At 42.2% G+C, this 24,701-nt stretch overlaps 1 protein-coding gene across 4 annotated transcripts in view; it reads left to right on the top strand.

The window, feature by feature from the left end:
* Window positions 1–24,701, top strand: part of LOC106573299 (liprin-beta-1) — a 90,607-nt gene that overhangs the window by 1,861 nt on the left and 64,045 nt on the right. For all 4 annotated transcript variants that reach the window (XM_014148234.3, XM_014148233.3, XM_014148232.3 and 1 more), the window contains exon 2: window positions 19,325–19,409. In XM_014148234.3, coding sequence (XP_014003709.1) covers window positions 19,346–19,409 — 64 coding nt within the window. In that variant the 5' untranslated portion in view covers window positions 19,325–19,345. The remainder of the gene's footprint in view (window positions 1–19,324; window positions 19,410–24,701) is intronic.

The raw sequence follows: 24,701 nt of genomic DNA, 5'->3' as shown, positions 1-24,701 counted from the left end.
AAATAGCAACTTGTTGCCATACTGGCACTGTGTGTGTGGCACGTACATTGACATATATAAATGGGGCATTTACAATAGAGAAATATACTAAAGAAAATCACATGTTGATTGATTGGGGAACCAAGTGTACAGTAAAGACACAGCTAGACCACAGCGAATACTGCATACTAAAATAAGGTGCTGAATAGCAAGAGCATGGCATGAAATGAAAAAACAACTTTTCTGATAGTCAAGATCCAGGTAACCTCTAGTGCGCTGTCAAGTAATATCGTGATTACCTTCTCTGTCATTCATCCTCAGTACAGCAGTCTGTCTTTGCTATTTCCTGTGCTGGGGAGTATGTTCCTTTGAGCTAAGAGGAGAAGCTCATAGGGTAAGAAAGCTAGGCTCAGCGTGGGCCAAGCAGACTCAGTTCTCTGTTGTAAATGGGGCATAACCCATGAGGTTGAAAAGGGGTTTAGTCAAGGCATATGACTCAAGAAATGAAATCCTATGAGGAAAAGTCAAGCGTGTCTATGAGGAATGTCTTTGGTGGATCCAGCTCTGGCTGAATCAGATGTTTATGATTGAGTATCGTTAGATTTTCTATTATTTTACCATTGACAGGATAAACAGTACTCTCCCTCCCTCCCTGGCTGTCTGGCAGAATACTGTGCTGCACGCATGGGGATCGGTGCCAAGATCGTAAATTCCTCTCTCCCATGCGGAGCTCTTTATTGCCAGAGAAACAACGCATAGCAATGCATTTCAGCTTAGTCTCTTGGGTTTCAGAGCCAGCTCCCAGAGTTGCATGGCTGCCATTAATGCTTATTTTCTTCCCAGACGAGTGGCCCTCAGGCCGGTGTTTTTCTGAAGCATGTGCCAAGAGAGGGTTTTCTCTCTGTTAGTCAGGCAGGCAGAGTTCAGCATAGGACGGGTTTGTATGCTGGGCTCATCAGGGCACGCAGGGGAAAACGTTTTAAAACGCTTCGCAACTGAAATGAAAATGAGCGTTTCTTATTGTCCAGGTTGTCCCTTCTTGTTTTAGTCCATTTTCTTCCTTTTGGTGCCGAATGAATATGACCCAGGATGAGCTTGGTGCTCTGTGGTGTGCAGAGGATGGGTTGTGATGCTTTCTCAGCCTGAAGGGCCAAAGCTGCTGGATCTGAAAAGCCATTAGTGAGAGGATTACATGCCTGAAGTTGCTTCTTGAGGACAATAGTGTTTGTGAGTGACTGTTGAGCAATGTTTTTACTCAGTACAGTAGGTCTGAAAAGCATATTCAATCAGACAACTGCCATTACTGTGCAGTGTTGTGGCTTGGTATTGTCATTGTGATTTCTTTGCCGTCCCTACAGTCTTTCTGTGTTTGACAGTTCAAACCCCCTTCGCATCAACAACAGCAGATCGTGTGTCTTCTTGCACTTAGTAGTTATGGAACACACTAGGTGTTTCTCAATATGCATGCTACCGTGCACCACACTCTCATGCTCCTAGTGCATTCTCCGAGGATGTTCTCTTGAGTACGTTCTTGTGTGGAGAACGCATAAAACATTACATTTGAGAAGCACTCGCACTCCTCCTACTGTATTACCTCACTCTGCTCCTCCCCATTCACTGGGTCGCTAGATAGCAATTCTTTGTAGCTAGCCAGCCAGCCCTATTGACTTGCTATGGACTTACCCATTCACTGAACATTCTTCCAGCCAGGACAATGGCAACAATAGTCAAAATAAGATATACACAAAGCAAATGATTTACTTCACAACTATCAGCTAGCTGTATGTGAATCGTAATAAAGTAGCTAACCAGATAATCAGGAAAAAATGACCTAAAACTAATGTTATGCAAGGTAGATGTCAATTCTCTGTGGGTAGTTAGCCACAAATAATTGTTAGTTAGCTATCTGGCAAGCTAACAGCAGTAGCTAGCCAGTTAGCCTTATTGACTTACTATGGGCTTACGATCTACGCACACTACGGTGGGTATTGTAGGCAGGTAAAGATGTCAAAATTTGTCTGTCTCGCTTAAGCTCCAATAATGTCTGCCATTGATTTCAAGAAATGTTGCCTAAGTCATTGTGGTTAGCTCATATTTCTGGGCATACTTTCAGTTGAAGCTTGCATGCTTCAAAATATGTACAAACTGAGTACGCATTCGAGAAGTGCCCGCCGTGTGCCGTTTCGCATACTTTCATTTGGACCCTCCCGTGCTCCACTTTGCGTGTTTGGAGAATGGAAGTATGCATTTTGAGAAACACCTGCTGAGCCTAGATATGGTTGGCTACTGAACTCATCTTTTCAGACATCCTTTTGAATGTTCCGGTTTGATATAACGATGCGTTACCTCAATACCTTACAGAGGCCTAGACAACTTTAAAAGGATTTCAAATAGTATTTGAACCCATGTCTTGTAAAGGCCGGCTGCAGACAGTTGTTAATGAGCGATGAGTGGAACATAGCTGCAGAGTAAGCATTACCGCCATTAAGCACGCTTTGTTAGGAAGTCTTGTCGAATTTGTAGAGCTGTTGCGTACACAGCACTAACACATTGAATGCATAGAGGCCTTGGAGAACGATTTAATGTCAGAACCGCTCAGATGAAAGTGTTCAGACATGATTCCTGAACTTGTGAACTTAAAGTGGATGACAAGTGGGCAGCAGGCTTCAGAGCAGTGAGCACATCTGGTGTGGAGATGCCTGTCTGTTTGAAGTGTTTGGCAGGTGTCAGCTAGGCAGGCCACTTTGTCTTCAGGGATGTGCTGAAATGGGGTTTTTGAGTTGGGCTACATCACAGATTGTCTTTGACTTTGATTGAATAGCATCATGAGACATTGTAAACAAATTGCTCCCGCAGAAAGGATGCAGGACATGTGCAGTCTTAGCTGTGGATTGTTACGGATGTTGGTTCTGTGATGTTGTGGCTAATTAGATCTTAGCCTTACTGTTAATTGTCCTGATTCTAGTTTTTCCATGGTTCCTCCAATGCACAGTGAGAGCACTGCTATCACTAATAGCATATTTGCCTCAACCTTTCATGGTCTTTCTGGATTGTGCTGAGTCGAGTGCAGTCTACCATCTAATTTTGTTTGTCTGACATGTGAAGAGACAAAATAAAAGCAGACTTGTGGACAAATTCCACCTTGAGACAAGTCAAGTTAATTCTCCACTTGCTCTCTGTGATCTCTGAAGCTTTGAATGTCTGCAGCTTAGGCTACATCAGTGAAGATGCAACTTCTTACAAATAAACAGGACTGACTTTTGTTTTATGCTTTATTGACAGTTTGTGTCTCTGATGTTGTCTTTGGCTCTGTGATATGATTTAGTCCTATTTTTGGCCACCTGAGTTTTGGATTATTGCTTTTGAAATTACTTCAACCATGGGCCTAATACAAATCCAAACTATTTAGAAATGCGTATGCTTCTGAAAGTTAATCATTTTAGAGTTACCAGAAACTCTGGAATTACATTTCGGGGGGAGATTAAAGGGTTTTAGGCTCTAGGAAGTATTTAAAGTCATTCAAAGGATTTCTGTCAAACTTGCTGATTAGCCCCAAATTACAGTGCCTTCAGAAGTATTCACACCCCTTGAGATTTATCACATTTTGTTGTAAGAGCCTGAATTTAAAATTGATTAAATTGAGATTTTCTGTCATGGACCTACACACAATACCCCATCCGTATCAAAGTGGAATTATGTTTAGAATTTTTAAAATTTTATTAAAAACTGAACTCTTGCATCAATAAGTATTCAACCACTTTATGGCAAGCCTACAGTGCATTTGGAAAGTATTCACCTTTGGCAGTGATTACAGCCTCAAGTCTTTTTGGGTATGAAGCTACAAACTTGGCACACCTTGTCCCGAAGCCACTCGTGCGTTGTCTTGGCTGTGTGCTTAGGGTCGTTGTCCTATTGGAAGGTGAGCCTTCGCCCCAGTCTGAGAACCTGCTCCAGAACACTCAGGACTTCATCAAGAATTTCTCTTTACTTTCCCTCGTTCCTGACTAGTCTCCCAGTCACTGCCGCTGAAACATCCCCACAGCATGATGCTGCCACCACCATGCTGCACCGAAGGGATGACGGCAGTTTTCCTCCAGACGTGATGCTTGGCATTCAGGCTAAAGAGTTCAATCTGGGTTTCATCAGACCAGAGAATCTTGTTTCTCATGGTCTGAGAGTCCTTTAGGTGCCTTGTGGCAAACTCCAAGCGGGCTGTCATGTGCCTTTTACTGAGGAGTGGCTTCAGTCTGGCCACTCAACCATTAAGGCCTGATTGGTGGAGTCCTGCGGAGATGGTTGTCCTTCTGGAAGGTTCTCTCATCTCCACAGAGGAACTCTGGAGATCTGTCAGAGTGAACATCGGGTTTTTGGTCACCTCCCTGACCAAGGCTGTTCTCCCCCGAATGCTCAGTTTGGCCAGGAGGCCAGCTCTAGGAAGAGTCTAGGTGGTTCCAAACTACTTCAATTTAAGAATGCTGGAGGGCACTGTTCTTGGGGACTTTTGATGCTGCAGACATTTTTTGGTGCTGCAGACATTTTTTGGTACCCTTCCCTAGATCTGTGCCTTGACACAATCTAGTCTCGGAGGTCTACGGACAATTCTTTCGATTTCATGGCTTGGTTTTTGCTCTGACATGCACGGTCAGCTGTGGGACCTTGTTGTTGTTGTTATTATTCTACTATGTAGAAAATAGTAAAAAATAAGTAAACCCTGAAATGAATAGGTGTGTCCAAACCTTTGACTGGTACTGTGTATATTTGACTACTAGCCTGAAACTATTGGATTGGTTGCCTTCAACTAATGGCAGGTTTGTATCTGCAGCTGCATGTGTAAGATCACCCACAATACCCTATACCATTCCAATCTATCAGTCATATTGGATCTACACAATACATTTCCATTCTCCTGAATGTCCATTGTCCCAGGTGTACAAAATCAAGTTAAATCAATTAACACGTTTTATTTTGTATATACAGTTGAAGTTGTAAGTTTAAATACACTTAGCTTGGAGTCATTAACTTGTTTTTCAACCACTCCACAAATTTCTTGTTAACAAACTATGGTTATTGCAAGTCAGTTAGGACATATACTTTGTGCATGACACAAGTAATTTTTCCAACAATTGTTTACAGACAGATTATTTCACTTATAATTCACGGTATCACAATTCCAGTGGGTCAGAGGTTTACATGCACTAAGTTGACTCTCTTTAAACAGCTTGGAAAATGTCATGGCTTTAGAAGCTTCTGATAGGCTAATTGACATCATTTGAGTCAATTGGAGGTGTACCTGTGGATGTATTTCAAGGCCTACCTTCAAACTCAGTGCCTCTGCTTGACATCATGGGAAAATCAAAAGAAATCAGCCAAGACCTCAGAACAAAAAATTGTAGACCTCCAAAAGTCTGATTCATTCTTGGGAGCAATTTCCAAACGCCTGAAGGTACCACGTTTATCTGTACAAACAATACTACGCAAGTGTAAACACCATGGGACCACGCAGCCGCCATACCACTCAGGAAGGAGACGCGTTCAGTCTCCTAGAGATGAACGTACTTTGGTGCGAAAAGTGCAAATTAATCCCAGAATGACAGCAAAGGACCTCGTGAAGATGCTGGAGGAAACGGGTACAAAAGTATCTATATCCACAGTAAAACGAGTCCTATATCGACATAACTTGAAAGGCCGCTCAGCAAGGAAGAAGCCACTGCTCCAAAACCGGCATAAAAAAGCCAGACTACGTTTTGCAACTGCACATGGCAACAAAGATCGTACTTTTTGGAGAAATGTTCTCTGGTCTGATGAAACAAAAATAGAACTGTTTGGCCATAATGACCATGATTATGTTTGGAGGAAAAAGGGGGAGGCTTGCAAGCAGAAGAACACCATCCCAACCGTGAAGCACGGGGGTGGCAGCATCATGTTGTGGGGGTGCTTTGCTGCAGGAGGGACTGGTGCACTTCACAAAATAGATGGTATCATGAGGAAAGAAAATGATGTGGATATATTGAAGGAACATCTCAAGACATCTGCTTGGAAGTTAAAGCTTGGTCGCAAATGGGTCTTCTAAATGGACAATGACCCCAAGCGTACTTCCAAAGTTGTTGCAAAATGGCCTGACAACAAAGTCAAGGTATTGGAGTGGCCATCACAAGGCCCTGACGTCAATCCTATAGAAGATTTGTGGGCAGAACTGAAAATGTGTGTGTGAGCAAGGAGGCCTACAAACCTGACTCAGTTACACCAGCTCTGTCAGGAGGAATGGGCCAAAATTCACCCAACTTATTGTGGGAAGCTTGTGGAAGGCTACCCGGAACATTTGACCCAAGTTAAACAATAATTCTCTCTAATATTATTCTGACATTTCACATTCTTAAAATAAAGTGGTGATCCTAACTGACCTACAACAGGGAATTTCTACTAGGATTAAATGTCAGGAATTGTGAAACTGAGTTTAAATGTATTTGGCTAAGGTGTATGTAAACTTCCGACTCAACTGTAATTATAAATAAGTTGACGCTCAACTACTGTATGACTCTTTCAACATGCCACTGAAAAGGTTGAAAGTTGCAATTCATTTTATTACACCTGACAATACTGCAGAGTCATTTAAAGCCATTTGCAAATAATAAGTTGGATGCTTTAGAAAAACAACTTTGAATATCCGTCTGAGGTTAAGTGTTCTTGTTTCAAACACATACTGTACCATCTTTGAAGGGATAGTTTATTAATAATACAAACTAACATGATATTCCACCAACCTCGGCTGTAGTTGATTCAAGAAGGCAGTTTTGTGATATTTAGTTTCTTTTCGACACTTAATAGAATTGTTTTTTGTTACTGTTAGCATTCTCAGTAATCTAGAAAAAAGAAACGCACACCTTTAAAGGCGAGGTGCTGGCTAGCGGAGTAGAACACTAGAAAATAAAGGAAAGCCGCACACTCTAAGAGCTCAGATGCAAAAATTTAATCACCAACGTTTCGACAGCGAAGCTGTCTTCATCAGGGTATCATCAAACACTGCGAGATGAGTCATTTATATAGTGTCAAGAGACACACAGGTGTTTGTAATCATGGCCAAGTATGGCCTAATATCATTGGTTAACTCAAATATTTAAAAAAATGGCATACAAAGAACATACAAAAAGACAAACAAATGGATAGCATACGATCATAGCATTTGTAGTCTAAAATGTATCTAACAAACAATTACAATGGCAAAATCACAATTATCACAAGAATGGCTTCAGATCAAAGTCTATGTTGAGACAGAAGGGTGCAAGGGTCTTTAAATTAAAGATCCAGGCAGCCTCTCGTTTCAACAATAAATGATCAAGGTCACCCCCTCTCCTCGGGAGGGTGACATGTTCAATACCAATATAACGCAGAGACGAAATCGGATGGTTTGCTTCCAAAAAGTGGGCCGCAACTGGGTAAGTTAAGTTTTTGCACCTAATGGTGCTACGATGCTCTGAGATACGTACTTTTAATTCACGCTTTGTTTTACCCACATAATTTTTACCACAAGGACAAGTTATAAGATAAATAACTGCCTTAGTGGAACACGTAATAACACCTTTAATTGGGATAGATTTCCCTGTTTGGGGGTGTTTGAAGCATTCTCAGTAAAACTTAACATTAATCTGTTCTTGTGCATGTTACAATACTTTGCTAATTGTATTTTAATACCATAGTAATGAGCTGAGAGTTGTTACTACTGTACATGAGTAATAGTGACTTTCTTATACCACTTATGTAATAACTCCATTATTATACTATTATAAAGCAATTTCCGACATCTTATATACCAACAATGTTGATATTGTAATAATCACCAAGTTACAACACGTGTAAGAACTAGATGTCAAGTGTTACTGTATTTCCTGATGTCTCACTCATGAAAATATATTTGTTAGTAATTTGGAAGCTGCCTAAGTGGTCTACTCTAATGTTGAGGTGATTCAATGTCCCTCATGTATTTAATTGTCGGCTATTGGCTATATTAAGATTTATATCTAAGGGCCCTCCAAACCATGTGCTTATGATCATATATTTAGACTAATTTAATTGACTTGTTTTTGGTTTTCCATCAAATATTTGGCGGCCGTCAAATACATATTTGTTCGATTTCAAATAACTTCCATATATTCAAATACCTTCAAATATTATTTCTTTTTCGAGACCTCTATTTGAATATCAAAGAAAAAAAGTTGCCTTTTAGTTGAAACTCTATATAAACTATATTTGACTACCACAAGTGTTTGAAAAGTTTGTATTTTTCAAATAAACTACAACTTTTTTCTGCCCAGGTCTGGTGCCAAGTAGTCGGACCGAGTATCGTAACGGATATGAGCAATTGTCCTGATACGATTATGATCAGAGTTTCTTTTATTATCCTTGATCAGGAACGCCTCTGGGTGACGGCAAACTTGTCTGCCCACTGCAAATTGAGGACACCGACACACACACACCTCTGTGCGCTGTTAGTAATCTGCAGCTTGTTTAAATCTATAAACATGCAGGGAGAATATTTTGCCAACCTCGCATTTAGGCATATTAAAACACTTCAGTGTTTTACGATCACGAGTATCATCCGATCCAACTATCAACTGTCATTACGGATACAATTACGAATATGAGTATGGCCAGGTCGACACACCCCTAGTAAGGCAACAGCCGGCAAAGGAAAGCTCTCGGGAGTGTGTGACTCAGGAGTGGAATTTCACAGGCTCTGGAGAACACTGCGCTGTGTGAGTGGGTCAGTGGGATGATTGAAGTGGACACTGCGCTGTGTGAGTGGGTCAGTGGGATGATTGAAGTGGGCACTGCACTGTGTGAGTGGGTCAGTGGGATGATTGAAGTGGGCAGGACCACATCGACTCAAATCGTAAAACAGTGTCCTAACATGCTGGACAGTTGAACTGATGGACTGATTCATTTTGAATGTAATTTTGACATAGGAAAGGCCTGTATTGTTACTTGCCTTGATGAAGATTGTCAGAGCTGATATCGTGTGTGTGTGTGCGCGGCCTTTTGATCGGGAAGCTAGACTCAAAGAATGGCCCTGCTGTGCTTTTTTGGCATTTGTCCAATCTACGGCCCAGAAGATGTTTCCTCACTGGTCTCCAAAACAAAGTGTCCAGTGTCCATAGCGGCAGCTGGACACTTTGTGTCAATAAGTAGGGTAAATGTCTTAGTTCTTATTCTAAATGTATCCAATGACCCACACCTGACAGGGTTAACCAGGGAACACAGGAAGGGCTGAACTTTGGCCAACATTTCACCCCAAGCACAACAAGGAAATCATATTTCTCATTTGGATGTGAATATGAACCTCCTGCCTGTATTAAAACAACTGTGTCCGTGTTTGAATAGAAGCAACCACTATAAGAGTGGGGAGAAAAGAAAAGGGGCTACTTGTGATGCTGCCTCACATTTACAATTTTTGTTAAATCCTCCTTATGTGAAGGTCTTGCTCCAGCCAAAACGGTGTGTGAGTTTTTGTTTTCTTTTTTATTAATTATGAGTCTTAAACATGTGCACCTGTGGGGAAAAACCCCCCTCCCTATTACTGATTGTTGTTATGTGCAGTCTAATTCAACCTGGAGTACTTCTCACAACACTACATGTCTTCTCTTCCTGGCCAAACCCTCTAACAGCTAAATGTATAATAAAATAGGTGGAAAATGTGTTATTTGAGGGTGTTTTCTCCTTTCATCCACTGAAGAATTTCCATCCCATTGCCTCTGTGCAGGCTGGGCGTAATTCCTGGGTGGATAGCTTATGAAATGACAGGCTTATCAACAGAGCTGCTCATTGAGGTGTACAGTAGGGAGCTGCTGCGTTGCTGCTGAGGCTTTGGGTTAAGACTGCTCTGGATTTGCTACATTGCTGCTGAAAAGTTGTTTAAAAGTTTGCTACTGAATCAAAATATTTCAGGCTATTTGTTTTTACCAACAGAGGAACATTGCCGACGCACATCTTCAAAACCTCACCATGATTCTGGTCCAGTAAAGCGTACACTTACAGTGCCTTCAAAGTATTCAGACCTCTTGACTTTTTCCACATTTTGTTAGGTTACAGCCTTATACTTGAATTGTTTAAATAGTTTTTTCCCCCCATCAATGTACAGACAATAACCCATAATGACAAAGCAAAAACAGGTTTTTAAATGTTTTTTGCTCATTTATAAAAAAAAAATGAAACTGAAATATGACATTTACATAAGTATTCAGACCCTTTACTCAGTACATTATTGAAGCACCTTTGGCAGTGATTACAGACTTGAGTCTTCTTTGGTATGACCCTACAAGCTTGGCACACCTGTATTTGGGGGGTTTCTCCCATTCTGCAGATCCTCTCAAGCTCTGTCAGGTTGGATGGTGAGCGTTGCTGCACAGCTATTTCCAGGTCTCTCCAGAAATGTTCAATCAGGTTCAAGTCCGAGCTCTGGCTGGACCACTCAAGGACATTCAGAGACTTCTGCGTTGTCTTGGCTGTGTGCTTAGGGTCGTTGTCCTGTTGGAAGGTGAACCTTTGCCCCAGTCTGAGGTCCTGAGCACTCTGGAGCAGGTTTACATCAAGGATCTCTCTGTACTTTGCTCCATTCATCTTTGCCTCAATCCTGACTAGTCTCCCTGCAGCTGAAAAATATCCCCACAGCATGATGCTGCCATCACCATGATTCACCGTAGGGATGTTGCCAGGTTTCCTCCAGACGTGACGCTTGGCATTCAGGCCAAAGAGTTCAATCTTGGTTTCATCAGACCAGAGAATCTTGTTTTTAATGGTCCGAGTCTTTAGGTTCCTTTTGGCAAAATCCAAGCGGACTATCATGTTCCTTTTACTGAGGAGTGGCTTCCTTCTTGTCACTACCATAAAGGCCTGGTTTGGTGGAGTGCTGCAGAAATGGTTGCCCTTCTGGAAGGTTATTCCATCTCCACAGAGGAACTTTGGAGATCTGTCAGAGTGACCATCAGGTTCTTGGTCACCTCCCTGACCAAGACCCTTCTCTGATTGCTCAGTTTGGCCGGGCGGCCAGCTCTAGGAACAGTCTTGGTGGTTCCAAACTTCTTACTTTTAAGAATGATGGAGGCCACTGTTCTTGGGGACCTTCAATGCTGCAGAAATGTTTTGGTACCCTTCCTCAGATCTGTGCCTTGACACAATCCTGTCTCGGCGCTCTACGGACAATTCATTCGACCTCATTGCTTGGTTTTTGCTCTAACATGCACTGTCAATTTTGGAACCTTTTTTATATAGACAGGTGTGTGCCTTTCCAAATCATGTCCAATCAATTGAATTTACCACAGGTGGACTCCAATCAAGTTGTAGAACATCTCAAGGATGACTAAAATGACTAAAATGTAAAAAATGTAAATGATCGGTGGAAACAGGATGCACCTGAGCTCAATTTCGAGTCTCATGGCAAAGGGCCTGAATACTTATGTAAATAAGGTATCGGTTTTTAATTTGGGAACTTTTCTAAAAACCTTTTTTCAGTTTAATTATGTGGTGTTGTGTGTAGATAGGTAAGGACATGTTTTAATTAATCAATTTTAGGATAAGGCTGTGATGTAACAAAATGTGGAAAAAGTCTGAATACTTTCTGAAGGCACTGTGTATATAATGTGTATACTTGTAGGCAATAGGCATATCATGAATTCACCACAATCATGAATGTATCAATTGTAGTGCTGAGCGATTGGTGCTTTTTGAAGTCGGTTCGGTTTCGATTAGATTTTTACAAAATAATCAATTTTTCTGTCCCTGTCAATCGTGCATTCTTCTCTTTCCGTGTCTGCCCCATACAGACTAGACAAGTAGGCATGCAATGGATTATGGTTATTGTACTTAATTACCATGTTTTCTGCGCTAAACAATGTAGAATTTTGGCTGGTTGGAAACTACAACCCCCTTCACATTGCACATTTTGGGCTTGATCTGATTTATCTCTAGAGAAACTGCATATTGAGATCACAGAAAAAAAAGAAGGAAATGTAATTCAAATAATTGAACCGACGTTGGTCAGTTGTTTTTAAAAAATGACCACAATTTTGGTTAATCGCTCAGCACTAATCAATTGTCATTTCCTTCTTTTGTCCATTTTACTTGACGTTGTTTTTCTGCCCTTGTATACGCTCAGCGCCACTGTATTACTCTATTGGGACACTGTAATGTCCATGGAGAATAAGAGCACCACCTCCCAGCTGCCCACTGCACTGAGGCTAGGAAACAATGTCACTACCAATAAATCCACAGTAATTGAGAATTTCAAAAAGTATTTTTCTACGGCAGGCCATGCTTTCCACCTGGCTACCCCTACCCCGGTCAACAGCCCTGCACCCCCCCACAGCAACTTGCCCAAACCTCCCCCACTTCTCCTTCACCCAAAACCAGATAGCTGATGGTCTGAAAGAGCTGCAAAATCTGGACCCCTACAAATCAGCCGGGCTAAACAATCTGGACCCTCTCTTTCTAAAATGATCTGCTGAAATTGTTGCAACCCCTATTACTAGCCTGTTCAACCTCTTTCGTATCGTCTGAGATTCCCATAGATTAGAAAGCTGCTGCGGTCATCCCCCTCTTCAAAGGGGGAGACACTCTAGACCCAAACTGCTACAGACCTATATCTATTCTACCCTGCCTTTCTAAGGTCTTTGAAAGCCAAGTTAATAAACAGATTACCGACCATTTCGAATCTCACCGTACCTTCTCCGCTATGCAATCTGGTTTCCGAGCTGGTCATGGGTACACCTCAGCCACACTCAAGGTTCTAAATGATATCATAACCGCCATCGATAAGAGACGTTACTGTGCATCTGTATTCATCGACCTGGCTAAGGCTTTCGACTCTGTCAAACACAACATTCTTATTGGCAGACTCAACAGTCTTGGTTTCTCAAATGATTGCCTCGCTTGGTTCACTAACAACTTCTCCGATAGAGTTCAGTATGTCAAATCGGAGGGCCTGTGTTCCGGACCTCTGGCAGTCTCTGGGGGTGCCACAGGGTTCAATTCTCGGGCCGACTCTCTTCTCTGTATACATCAGTGATGTCGCTCTTGCTGCTGGTGATTCTTTGATCCACCTCTATGCAGACGACACCATTCTGTATACCTCTGGCCCTTCTTCGGACGCTGTGTTAACTAACCTCCAGATGAGCTTCAATGCCAAACAACTCTCCTTCCGTGGCCTCCAACTGCTCTAAAATGCAAGTAAAACTAAATGCAAGCTCTTCAACCGTTCGCTGCCCGCACCTGCCCACCCATCCAGCATCACTACTCTGGACGGTTCTGACTTAGAATACGTTGACAACTACAAATACCTGGGTGTCTGGTTAGACTGTAAACTCCCCTTCCAGACTCACTTTAAACATCTCCAATCCAAAATTAAATCTAGAATCGGCTTCCTATTTCGCAACGAAGCATCCTTCACTCATGCTGCCAAACATAGCCTCGTAAAACTGACCATCCTACCGGTCCTCGACTTTGGCGATGTCATTTACAAAATAGCCTCCAACACTCTACTCAGCAAATTGCCATCCGTTTTGTCACCAAAGCCCCATATACTACCCACCACTGCGACCTGTATGCTCTCGTTGGCTGGCCCTTGCTTCATATTCGTCGCCAAACCCACTGGCTCCAGGTCATCTACAAGTCTCTGCTAGGTAAAGCCCCGCCTTATCGCAGCTCACTGGTCACCATAGCAGCACCCACCCGTAGCACGCGCTCCAGCAGGTATATCTCACTGGTCACCCCCAAAGCCAATTGCTCCTTTGGCCGCCTTTCCTTCCAGTTCTCTGCTGCCAATGACTGGAACGAACTGCAAAAATCTCTGAAGCTGGAGACTCTTGCCTCCCTCACTAGCTTTAAGCACCAGCTGTCAGAGCAGCTCACAGATCACTGCACCTGTACATAGCTCATCTGTAAATAGCCCATCCAATCTACCTCATCCCCATACTGTATTTATTTTTTTATCTTGCTCCTTTGCACCCCAGTATCTCTACTTGCACATTCATCTTCTGCACACCCTACCATTCCAGTGTTTAATTGCTATATTGTAATTACTTCGCCACCATGGCCTATTTATTGCCTTTCTTCTCTTATCCTACCTCATTTGCACATGCTGTATATAGATTTTTCTACTGTATTATTGATTGTATGTTTGTTTATTCCGTGTCTACCTCTGTGTTGTATGTGTCGAACTGCTTTGCTTTATCTTGGCCAGGTCGCAGTTGCAAAATGAGAACTTGTTCTCAACTAGCCTACCTGGTTAAATAAAGGTAAACATTTAAAAAAAAAAAATGTCCAGCTAGATTTCTTGGCTAGGTTTTGGCTGTGTCCTTGCATATTCTGGCTCTTGGCGATCTCATATAATGGCTTTTGTGTCAGCAAGCCAGTAATGAGATTTTCCTGTGAAACACTGAGCCGACTGTTGATAAGAAAGCGTCACATTTTTATGCGGGGGTTTCCTCCACTCACTTCCTACCCTTTTATACTCTAGCTTAGCCTCCCCCGGGTTTGTTTTCATTTCATGATTTTATCTTTTGCTTTAAAATACTTCTCTTTTAAATGCTCTAGTGATGTAGTGATTTCATTTTTAAAGTAAGTAGGTGTGAGTAGGCCTACGAGCCTATACTTATGACCAGCAGTTTTTTTTCAGGCCACAGCTCAGTTGATAAGAGCATGACAGAGCAATGCCCCGGTCATGGGTTCCATTCCCACAGGGATCACACAAATACAAAACATTTATGCACTCACTGCAACGTAAGTAAATAGTGGCTTGTATTACATAACCCTAGTGGGAAAACTCCTATCCCTAATTTATATGCATTTTAAAGGCATCCGCATGTTTCCCATCCAAAACATTTTGTGCATATATAATGACATTTTGTGACATTTTGGTCTTTGGCAAGGTTTTTTCTCGAGGCAAGCCGAAGTTCGGAGACGACGGCTACACCCCTTCGTTGGCCATTGGTCAACAGATTCTTCAATTAATTGTTTGTCATTCAACAATAGACGATTCATTTTCATGCACATTCTTTCTTGAGAAATACTGCACCAAACATACTGTTGGTCATGTAGTGTATGTGGACACCTGCTCGTCACACATCTCATTCCAAAGTCACAGGCATTAATATGGAGTTGGTTCCCCCTTTGATGCTATAACAGCCTCCACTCTTCTGGTAAGGCTTTCCACTAGATGTTGAAACATTGCTGTGGGGACTTGCGTCCATTCAGCCATGAGCATTATTGAGGTCGGGCATTGATGTTTGGCAATGAGGCCTGGCATGCAGTCGGCGTACCAATTCATCCCAAAGGTATTAGATGGGGTCAAGTTCTTCCACACCGATCTCAACAAACCATTTCTGTATGGACCTCATTCTGTGCACAGGGGCATTGACACGCTGAAACAGGAAAGGGCCTTCCCAAAACTGTTGCCACTAAGTTGGAAGCACAGAATCGTCTAGAATGTCATTGTATGCTGTAGCTTTAAGAGTTCCCTTCACTGGAACTAAGGGGCCCAAACCATGAAAAACAGCCTCAGACCATTATTCCTTCTCGACTAAACTTTACAAGTGGCACTATGCATTGGGGCAGGTAGCGTTTTCCTGGCATCCGCCAAACCCTAATTCGTCCGTCAGACTGCCAGCTGGTGAAGCATGATTCATCACTCCAGAGAAGGTGTTTCCACTGCTCCAGAATCCAATGGCGGCGAGATTTACACCACTCCAGCCGACGCTTGGCATTGCGCATGGTGATCTTGGTGTGTGGCTGCTCGGCCATGGAAACCCATTTCACGAAGCTCCCGACGAACACTTCTTGTGCTGACATTGCTTCTAGAGGCAGTTTGGAACTCTGTAGTGAGTGGTGCAACCGAGGACAGAAGATTTTTACGCGGCATGCGCTTAAGCAATTAGCGGTCCCGTTCTGTGAGCTTGTGTGGCCTACCACTTTGCGGCTGAGCTGTTGTAGCTCCTAGACTTTTCCACTTCACAATAACAGCACTTCAAGTTGACCGGGGAAGAAAATTGACGAACTGACTTGTTGGAAAGGTGGCATCCTTTGACGGTGCCACGTTGAAAGTCACTAAGCCCTTCAGTAAGGCCATTCTACTGCCAATGTTTGTCTATAGAGATTGCATAGCTGTGTGCTTGATTTTATACACCTATCAGCAACGGGTGTGGCTGAAAAAGCCAAATCAACTAATTTGAAGTGGGGTCCACATACGTTTGTATACAGTATGAGTCAAGTTTGGACACACCTACTCATTCAAGGGTTTTTCTTTATTTTCCTATTTTCTACATTCTAGAATAATAGTGAAGACATCCAAACTATGAAATAACACATGGAATCATGTAGTGACCAAAAAAGTGTTACCCTTTGTCCTTTGCCTTGATGACCGCTTTGCACACTCTTGGCATTCTCTCAACCAGCATCACCTGGAAGGCTTTTCCAACAGTCTTGAAGGATTTCCCATGTATGCTGAGGACTTGTTGGCACTTTTCCTTCACTCTGCGGTCCAACTCATCCCAAACCATCTCAATTTGGTTGAGGTCGGGGGATTGTGGAGGCCAGGTCATCTGATGCAGCATTCATCACTCTCCTTCTTGGTCAGATAGCCCTTACACAGCCTGGAGGTGTGTTGGGTCATTGTCCTGTTGAAAAACAAATGATAGTCCCACTAAGCGCAAACCAGATGGGTTGGCATATCGCTGCAGAATGCTGTGGTAGCCATGCTGGTTAAGTGTGCCTTGAATTAAAAAATTAATCTGACAGTGTCACCAGCAAAGCACACCATCACACCTCCTCCATGCCGCATGTGTGGTTCCCACCGTGAAGAGATCCGTTCACCTACTCTGTGTCTCACAAAGAAACGCCGGTTGGAATCAAAAATCTAACATTTGGAGTCATCAGACTAAAGGACAGATTTCCACCGTTCTAATGTCCATTGCTCGTGTTTCTTGGCCCAAGCAAGTCTCCTCTTGTTATTGTTGATCACTTGTTTGATGTGCGTGTTACGTGAACTCTGAAGCATTTATTTTTAGCTGCAATTTCTGAGGCTGGTAACTCTAATGAACTTATCCTCTGCAGCAGAGGTAACTTTGGATCTTCCTTTCCTGTGGCGGTCCTCATGAGAGACAGTTTTATCATAGTGTTTGATGGTTTTTGAGACTGCACCTGAAGAAACTTTCAAAGTTCTTGAAATGTTCCTTGATTGACTGACCTTCATCTCTTAAAGTAATGATGGACTGTCATTTCTTTGTTTATTTGAGCTGTTCTTGCCATAATATGGACTTGATCTTTTACCAAATGGGAATATCTTTTGTATACCACCCCTAACTTGTCACACGCATTTAAGAAGGAAAGAAATTCTACAAATTAACTTTTTGCATGGCAGACCTGTTAACCTCTCTAGGGTAGGTGGGACGAAATCGTCCCGCACTATTCAACAGCCAGTGACACATCAGAGCGCCAAATTTAAAACCACAAAATGTCATAATTCAAAGTTCTCAAACATAGGACTATTTTACACCATTTGAAAGACAAGACTCTCGTTAATCTAACCACACTGTCCGATTTCAAAAAGGCTTTACAGCGAAAGCAAAACATTAGATTGTTAGAGTACATAGTCAGAAATAACCACACAGCCATTTTTCAAGCAAGCATATATGTCACAAAAACCAAAAACACAGCTAAATGCAGCACTAACCTTTGATGATCTTCATCAGATGACACTCCTAGGACATTATGTTATACAATACATGCATGTTTTGTTCAATCAAGTTTATATTTATCAAAAACCAGCTTTACATTAGCATGTGATGTTCAGAACTAGCAACTAGCATACACACCGCAAACTTCCGGTGAATTTACTTAATTACTCACGATAAACATTCACAAAATACATAACAATTATTTTAAGAATTATAGATACAGAACTCCTTTATGCAATCGCGGTGTCAGATTTTAAAATAGCTTTTCGGCGAAAACACATTTTGCAATATTCTGAGTAGATATCATGGCTAGCTAATTTGACACCCACCAAGTTTGGCCCTCACCAAACTCAGATTTACTATAAGAAAAATTGGATTACCTTTGCTGTTCTTCATCAGAATGCACTCCCAGGACTTATACTTCAACAACAAATGTTGTTTTGGTTCAAAATAATCCATAGTTATATTGAAATAGCTCTGTTTTGTTCGTACGTTGAGGTCAGTATCCGAAGGGTGATGCGCGGGCGCATTTCGTGACAAAAAAAATCAAAATATTCCATTGCCGTACTTCAAAGCATGTCAAACGCTGTTTAAAATAAATTTGTATGCGATTTTTCTCGTAAAATAGCAATAATATTCCAACCAGGCGACGTTGTATTCGTTCAAAGAGAGAAAGAAAAACATGTCGTCTTGTGCACGCTCGCTCCAGTGTCAGTGTTCCCTGCCTGACCACTCACAAAAACTCGCCCAGAGACTGCAGAGCTCTCATTCCACTTTCTGGCGCCTTCTGAGAGCCAATGGAAGCCTTACAAAATGTCACGTTACAGCAGAGATGCTGTATTTTTGATAGAGATGCCCAAGAAGGACAACAAATTGTCAGACTGGGCACTTCCTGCATGGAATCTTCTCAGGTTTTGGCCTGCCATATGAGTTCTGTTATACTCACAGACACCATTCAAACAGTTTTAGAAACTATAGTGTTTTCTATCCAAATCTACTAATTATATGCATATTCTTGTTTCTGGGTAAGAGTAGTAACCAGTTTAAATCGGGTACGTTTTTTTTATCCGGCCGTGAAAATACTGCCCCCTAGCCCCAACAGGTTAATTGAAATGCATTTCAGGTAACCACCTCATGAAGCTGGTTGATTGAATGCCAACAGTGTGCGAAGCTGTAATCAAGGCAAAGGATAGGTCATTTCAAATATAAAATATATTTTGATTTGTTTAACAATTTTTGGTTTACTACATGATTCCATATTATTTCATAGTTTCGATGTCTTCACTATTATTCTACAATGTAGAAAATAGTAAAAATAAATAAAAACCCTTGAATGAGTAGGCGTGTCCAAACTTTTGACTGGTACTGTGTAGTCAGATGTAAAATTGTGTGACTAAGATCTCCTTGTCAAAATATTAATTTCTTAGACGAATTCTGACTATTTTGAGGAGGTGCATACTGGCTACAGCATCTTAAGATGGACAAACAGTACTATAGTTCCTTTCTCAGAATGTTCATTGAAGGTCTTTTTAAGGGGGTATGCGATCACACTTGTTCGTCAAGCCGAACCTAACCCGAAGCATATGGAACACGTAATGGTTCATTGTCCCTTTCTCTTTCTCTCCCAGGGTGCCCACTAAGTGTTGAAGATGATGTCTGATGCCAGTGACATGTTGGCAGCAGCTTTGGAGCAGATGGATGGGATAATAGCAGGTAAGGGTCTCTTTTTTTTGCATTGACATGAGGAAGAACAAGGAGTGATCTCGCAGCGTCACATTCACTGGCTCCACATTATCAGTCAGTAAGACTTGGGACTGTATTCACAGAGTGAGTAATTTTTTACTTCTAGGTCATAATAAGCTCATATGGGCAGGGGGGTACCTGATCCTCTCTAGATCAGCACTCCTTCGCTGAGATGCTTGATTAATACGGTAATTAATTTACAGTAAAATATGCGTCTTAATGCTCACTGATGGCTTGTTGGTCCTATCTGGCCAAACCAGAATAGCTCTACAACACATATTTCAACATGAGGACGAACATTTTTAGACTGAAAAATTTACCTTTTCACGCATGAGTTCCAAATATCGCTAACGGTCGCCCCAGCTTGAGTTTTTTTAAAGCACGTGATGTCACAATGCACTCACTGTTCCAAAATGTGACCGTTACGCCACAGGACAGTTAACCCGCACTGCCCTCAAGCCAAGGCACGTTGCCTGCTAATTATCTATAGGCTATGTTTCAACTTCTCAATTTCAACTTATTTTCTAACAATTTAAAATTTTTAACAACAGTTTGAATTAAGATGTTTTCCGCCTCATTCATTTACATAGAAGTAGCCGTTTCACTGTTGTGGACAATTTCTGTTTGAGGCTTTTCTGACCCATACAAACTTCTCTCTTCAACGAGAGCCCAAGCACTTCCCCAATGTTTTCCCCGATCAAGTATGCAGACATTTGCGCATCTCCAGGTTCTGTTCGGACAGAACCTGCGCAAACTTTTTCTCCCTGGCACATTTTCCTGCTGGCACACTGTATGTACAGTGTATTCAGTACAGTGTATTCAGAAAGTATTCAGACCACTTGACTTTTTCCACATTGTTACGTTACAGCTTTATTCTAAAATGAAGTAAATAAATACAAAATCCTCAATCTACACACAATACCCCATAATGACAAAGCGAGAACAGGTTTGTAGACATGTATTAAAGATACCTTATTTACATAAATATTCAGACCCTTTGCTATGAGATTTGAAATTAAGCTCAGGTGCATCCTGTTTCCATTGATCATCCTTGAGATGTTTCTACAACTTGATTGGAGTCCACCTGTGGTAAATTCAATTGATTGGACATGATTTCCAAAGGTACACACCTGTGTATATATATACAGTCATGGCCAAAAGTTTTGAGAATGACACACACATTAATTTTCCCAATGTCTGCTGCCTCAGTGTCTTTAGATATTTTTGTCAGATATTACTATGGAATACTGAAGTATAATTACAAGCATTTCATAAGTGTCAAAGGCTTTTATTGACAATGACATGAAGTTGTTGCAAAGAGTCAATATTTGCAGTGTTGACCCTTTTTTTCCCAAGACCTCTGCAATCTGCCCTGGCATGCTGTCAATTAACTTCTGGGCCACATCCTGACTGATGGCAGTCATTTTTGCATAATCAATGCTTGGAGTTTGTCAGAATTTGTGGGTTTTTGTTTTTCCACCCACCCGCCTCTTGAGGATTGACCACAAGTTCTCAATGGGATTAAGGTCTGGGGAGTTTCCTGGCCATAAACCCAAAATATCGATGTTTTGTTCCCTGAGCCACTTAGTTAACACTTTTGTCTTATGGCAAGGTGCTCCATCATGCTGGAAAAGGCATTGTTCGTTACCAAACTGTTCCTGGATGGTTGGGAGAAGTTGCTCTCGGAGGATGTGTTGGTACCATTCTTTATTCATGGCTGTGTTCTTAGGCAACATTGTGAGTGAGCCCACTCCGTTGGCTGAGAAGCAACCCCACACATGAATGATCTCAGGATGCTTTACTTTTGGCATGACACAGGACTGATGGTAGCATTCTCCTTGTCTTTTCCGGACAAGCTTTTTTTCCAGATGCCCCAAACAATCAGAAGGGGATTCATCAGAGAAAAATGACTTTACCCCAGTCCTCAGCAGTCCAATCCCTGTACCTTTTCCAGAATATCAGTCTGTCCCTGATGTTTTTCGTGGAGAGAAGTGGCTTTTTTGCTGCCCTTTTTGATACCAGGCCATCCTCCAAAAGTCTTCGCCTCACTGTGCGTGCAGATGCACTCTCACCTGCCTGCTGCCGTTCCTGAGCAAGCTCTGTACTGGTGGTGCCCCGATCCCGCAGCTGAATCAACTTTAGGAGACGGTCCTGGCGCTTGCTGGACTTTCTTGGGTGTCCTGAAGCCGCCTTCACAACAATTGAACCGCTCTCCTTGAAGTTCTTGATGATCCGATAAATGGTTGATTTAGGTGCAATCTTACTGGCAGCAATATCCTTGCCCATGAAGCCCTTATTGTGCAAAGCAATGATGACGGCATGTGTTTCCTTGCAGGTAACCATATTTGACAGAGGAAGAACAATGATTCCAAGCACCACCCTCCTTTTGAAGCTTCCAGTCTGTTATTTGAACTCAATCAGCATGACAGAGTGATCTCCAGCTTTGTCCTCGTCAACACTCACACCTGTGTTAACGAGAGAATCACTGACATGTCAGCTGGTCCTTTTGTGGCAGGGCTGAAATGCAGTGGAAATGTTTTTTGGGGATTCAGTTCATTTGCATGGCAAAGAGGGACTTTGCAATTAATTGCAATTCATCTGATCACTCTTCATGACATTCTGGAGTATATACAAACTGAGGCAGCAGACTTTGTGAAAATTAATATTTGTGTCATTCTCAAGACTGTATAAGGTCCCACAGTTGACAGTGCATGTCAGAGCAAAAACCAAGCCATGAGTTTTGAAGGAATTGTGTCGAGGCACAGATTTGGGGAAGGGTACCAAAAAATGTCTGCAGCATTGAAGTTCCCCAAGAACACAGTGGCCATCATTGTTAAATGGAAGACGTTTGGCACCACCCAGACTCTTCCTAGTGCTGGCCGCCTGGCCAAACTGAGCAATTGGGGAAGAAGGACCTTGGTCAGGGAGGTGATTGGTCATTCTGACAGAGCTCCAGAGTTCCTCTGTGGAGATGGGAGAACCTTCCTAAAAGAAAACCTTCTCTGCATCACTCCACCAATCAGGCTTTTATGGTAGAGTGACCAGACGGAAGCCACTCCTCAGTAAAAGCCACATGACAGGACTCTCAGACCATGAGAAATATTCTCTTGTCTGATGAAACCAGGATTAAACTCTTTGTTCTGAATGCCAAGCGTCATGTCTGGAGGAAACCTAGCACTATCCCTACGGTGAAGCATGTTGGTGGCAGCAACATGCTGTGGGCATGTTTTTCAGAGGCAGGGACTGGAGACAAGTCACGATTGAGGTAAAGATGAACGGAGCAAAGAACAGAGATGCAACGCTGTGTACGACTCCCTTCACAGAACAGCGCAAACTGGCTCTAACCAGAATAGACAGAGGAGTGGGAGGCCCGGTGAACAACTGAGCAAGAGGACAAGTACAATAGTGTCTCGTTTGAGAAACGGATGCCTCCCAAGTCCTCAACTGGCAGCTTCATTAAATAGTACCTGCAAAACACCAGTCTCAAAGTCAACTACGAAGAGGAGACTCTGGCCTTCTAGCCAGAGTTTCTCTGTCCAGTGTCTGTTCTTTTGCCCATCTTAATCTTTTCTTTTTATTGGCCAGTCTGAGATGTCTTTTTCTTTGCAACTCTACCTAGAAGGCCAGGTAGCCCTGTCACGGCCAACTCGATCACAAAATTGTACTGAACAACGCTGCCTCGTGTCGAAAGAGGGCTTATATTGCTAGCTAGATAGCAACTACAAAACAACTTAGTTGTTTGTCATTTGCACTCCTGGTCCAGTTGGTCTTGGAGGTTGTAAACATCTCCAGCACCCTTCTATCTATTTGTCGAAACAGATGGTCTTCCACACACATGATCCATAGGGTCTGCATTGACCGTCTCCAGTAAGAACTGTCTGTGGTTTGAATTTGTTGCATTACAGACATTCCTAGTCGGTCTACATGGCTGGACGGCCCACCAGTCGGTTTCTAACCATGGCTCCCCCAGGAGCGGTGGCGGCTGCAGCAGCCGCTGCTTGCTGGTCTCGCAATAATTTTTCTCGCTGTCTCAACTTCTCAATATATTCCGGATCAATTAAATAACGCTGTGTGTTCCTATGTAAAAGAACATAGAAAGAGGAAGCAGCCATTGTAATTATTTAGCAATCTCGGATAGACAGTGCACAGTAACATAGTTCCCATGAACCTGTTTAACCTCTCTGGGCTAGGCGGGACGAATTCGTCCCACCTACGTAACAGCCACTGGCAGCCTGTGGCGCGATTTTCAAAACCTTAAAAATCCTATTACTTCAATTTCTCAAACATATGACTATTTTACAGCTATTTAAAGACAAGACTCTCGTTAATCTAACCACACTGTCCGATTTCAAAAAGGCTTTACAACGAAAGCAAAACATTAGATTATGTCAGCAGAGTACCAAGCCAGAAATAATCAGACACCCATTTTTCAAGCCAGCATATAATGTCACCAAAACCCAGAAGACAGCTAAATGCAGCACTCACCTTTGATGATCTTCATCAGATGACAACCCTAGGACATTATGTTATACAATACATGCATGTTTTGTTCAATCAAGTTCATATTTATATCAAAAACCAGCTTTTTACATTAGCATGTGACGTTCAGAACTAGCATACCTCCCGCAAACTTCCGGGGAATTCGCTAACATTTGACTAAATTACTCACGATAAACGTTCACAAAAAGCATAACAATTATTTTAAGAATTATAGATACAGACCTCCTCTATGCACTCGATATGTCCGATTTTAAAATAGCTTTTTGGTGAAAGCACATTTTGCAATATTCTAAGTACATAGCCCAGGCATCACGGGCTCGCTATTTAGACACCCGGCAAGTTTAGCACTCACCATAATCATATTTACTATTATAAAAGTTTGATTACCTTTTGTTGTCTTCGTCAGAATGCACACCCAGGACTGCTACTTCAATAACAAATGTTGGTTTGGTCCAAAATAATCCATCGTTATATCCGAATAGCGGCGTTTTGTTCGTGCGTTCCAGACACTATCCGAAATAGTAAAGAAGTGTGCGCGCATGGCGCAATTCGTGACAATAAAATTCTAAATATTCCATTACCGTACTTCGAAGCATGTCAACCGCTGTTTAAAATCAATTTTTACGCCATTTTTCTCGTAGAAAAGCGATAATATTCCGACAGGGAATCTCCTTTTCGGCAAACAGAGGAAAAAATCCCAAAGGCGGGGGCGGTCGGGTCACGCGCCTAAGCCCAGAGTCCCTTGATCGGCCACTTGAGAAA

Source organism: Salmo salar, chromosome 16, assembly GCF_965601325.2.
Source record: "Salmo salar chromosome 16, fSalSal1, whole genome shotgun sequence".
Taxonomy (NCBI): Eukaryota; Metazoa; Chordata; class Actinopteri; order Salmoniformes; family Salmonidae; genus Salmo; species Salmo salar.
The sequence above is the reverse complement of the archived record's forward strand: the minus strand, read 5'-3'. Positions and strand labels throughout refer to the sequence as shown.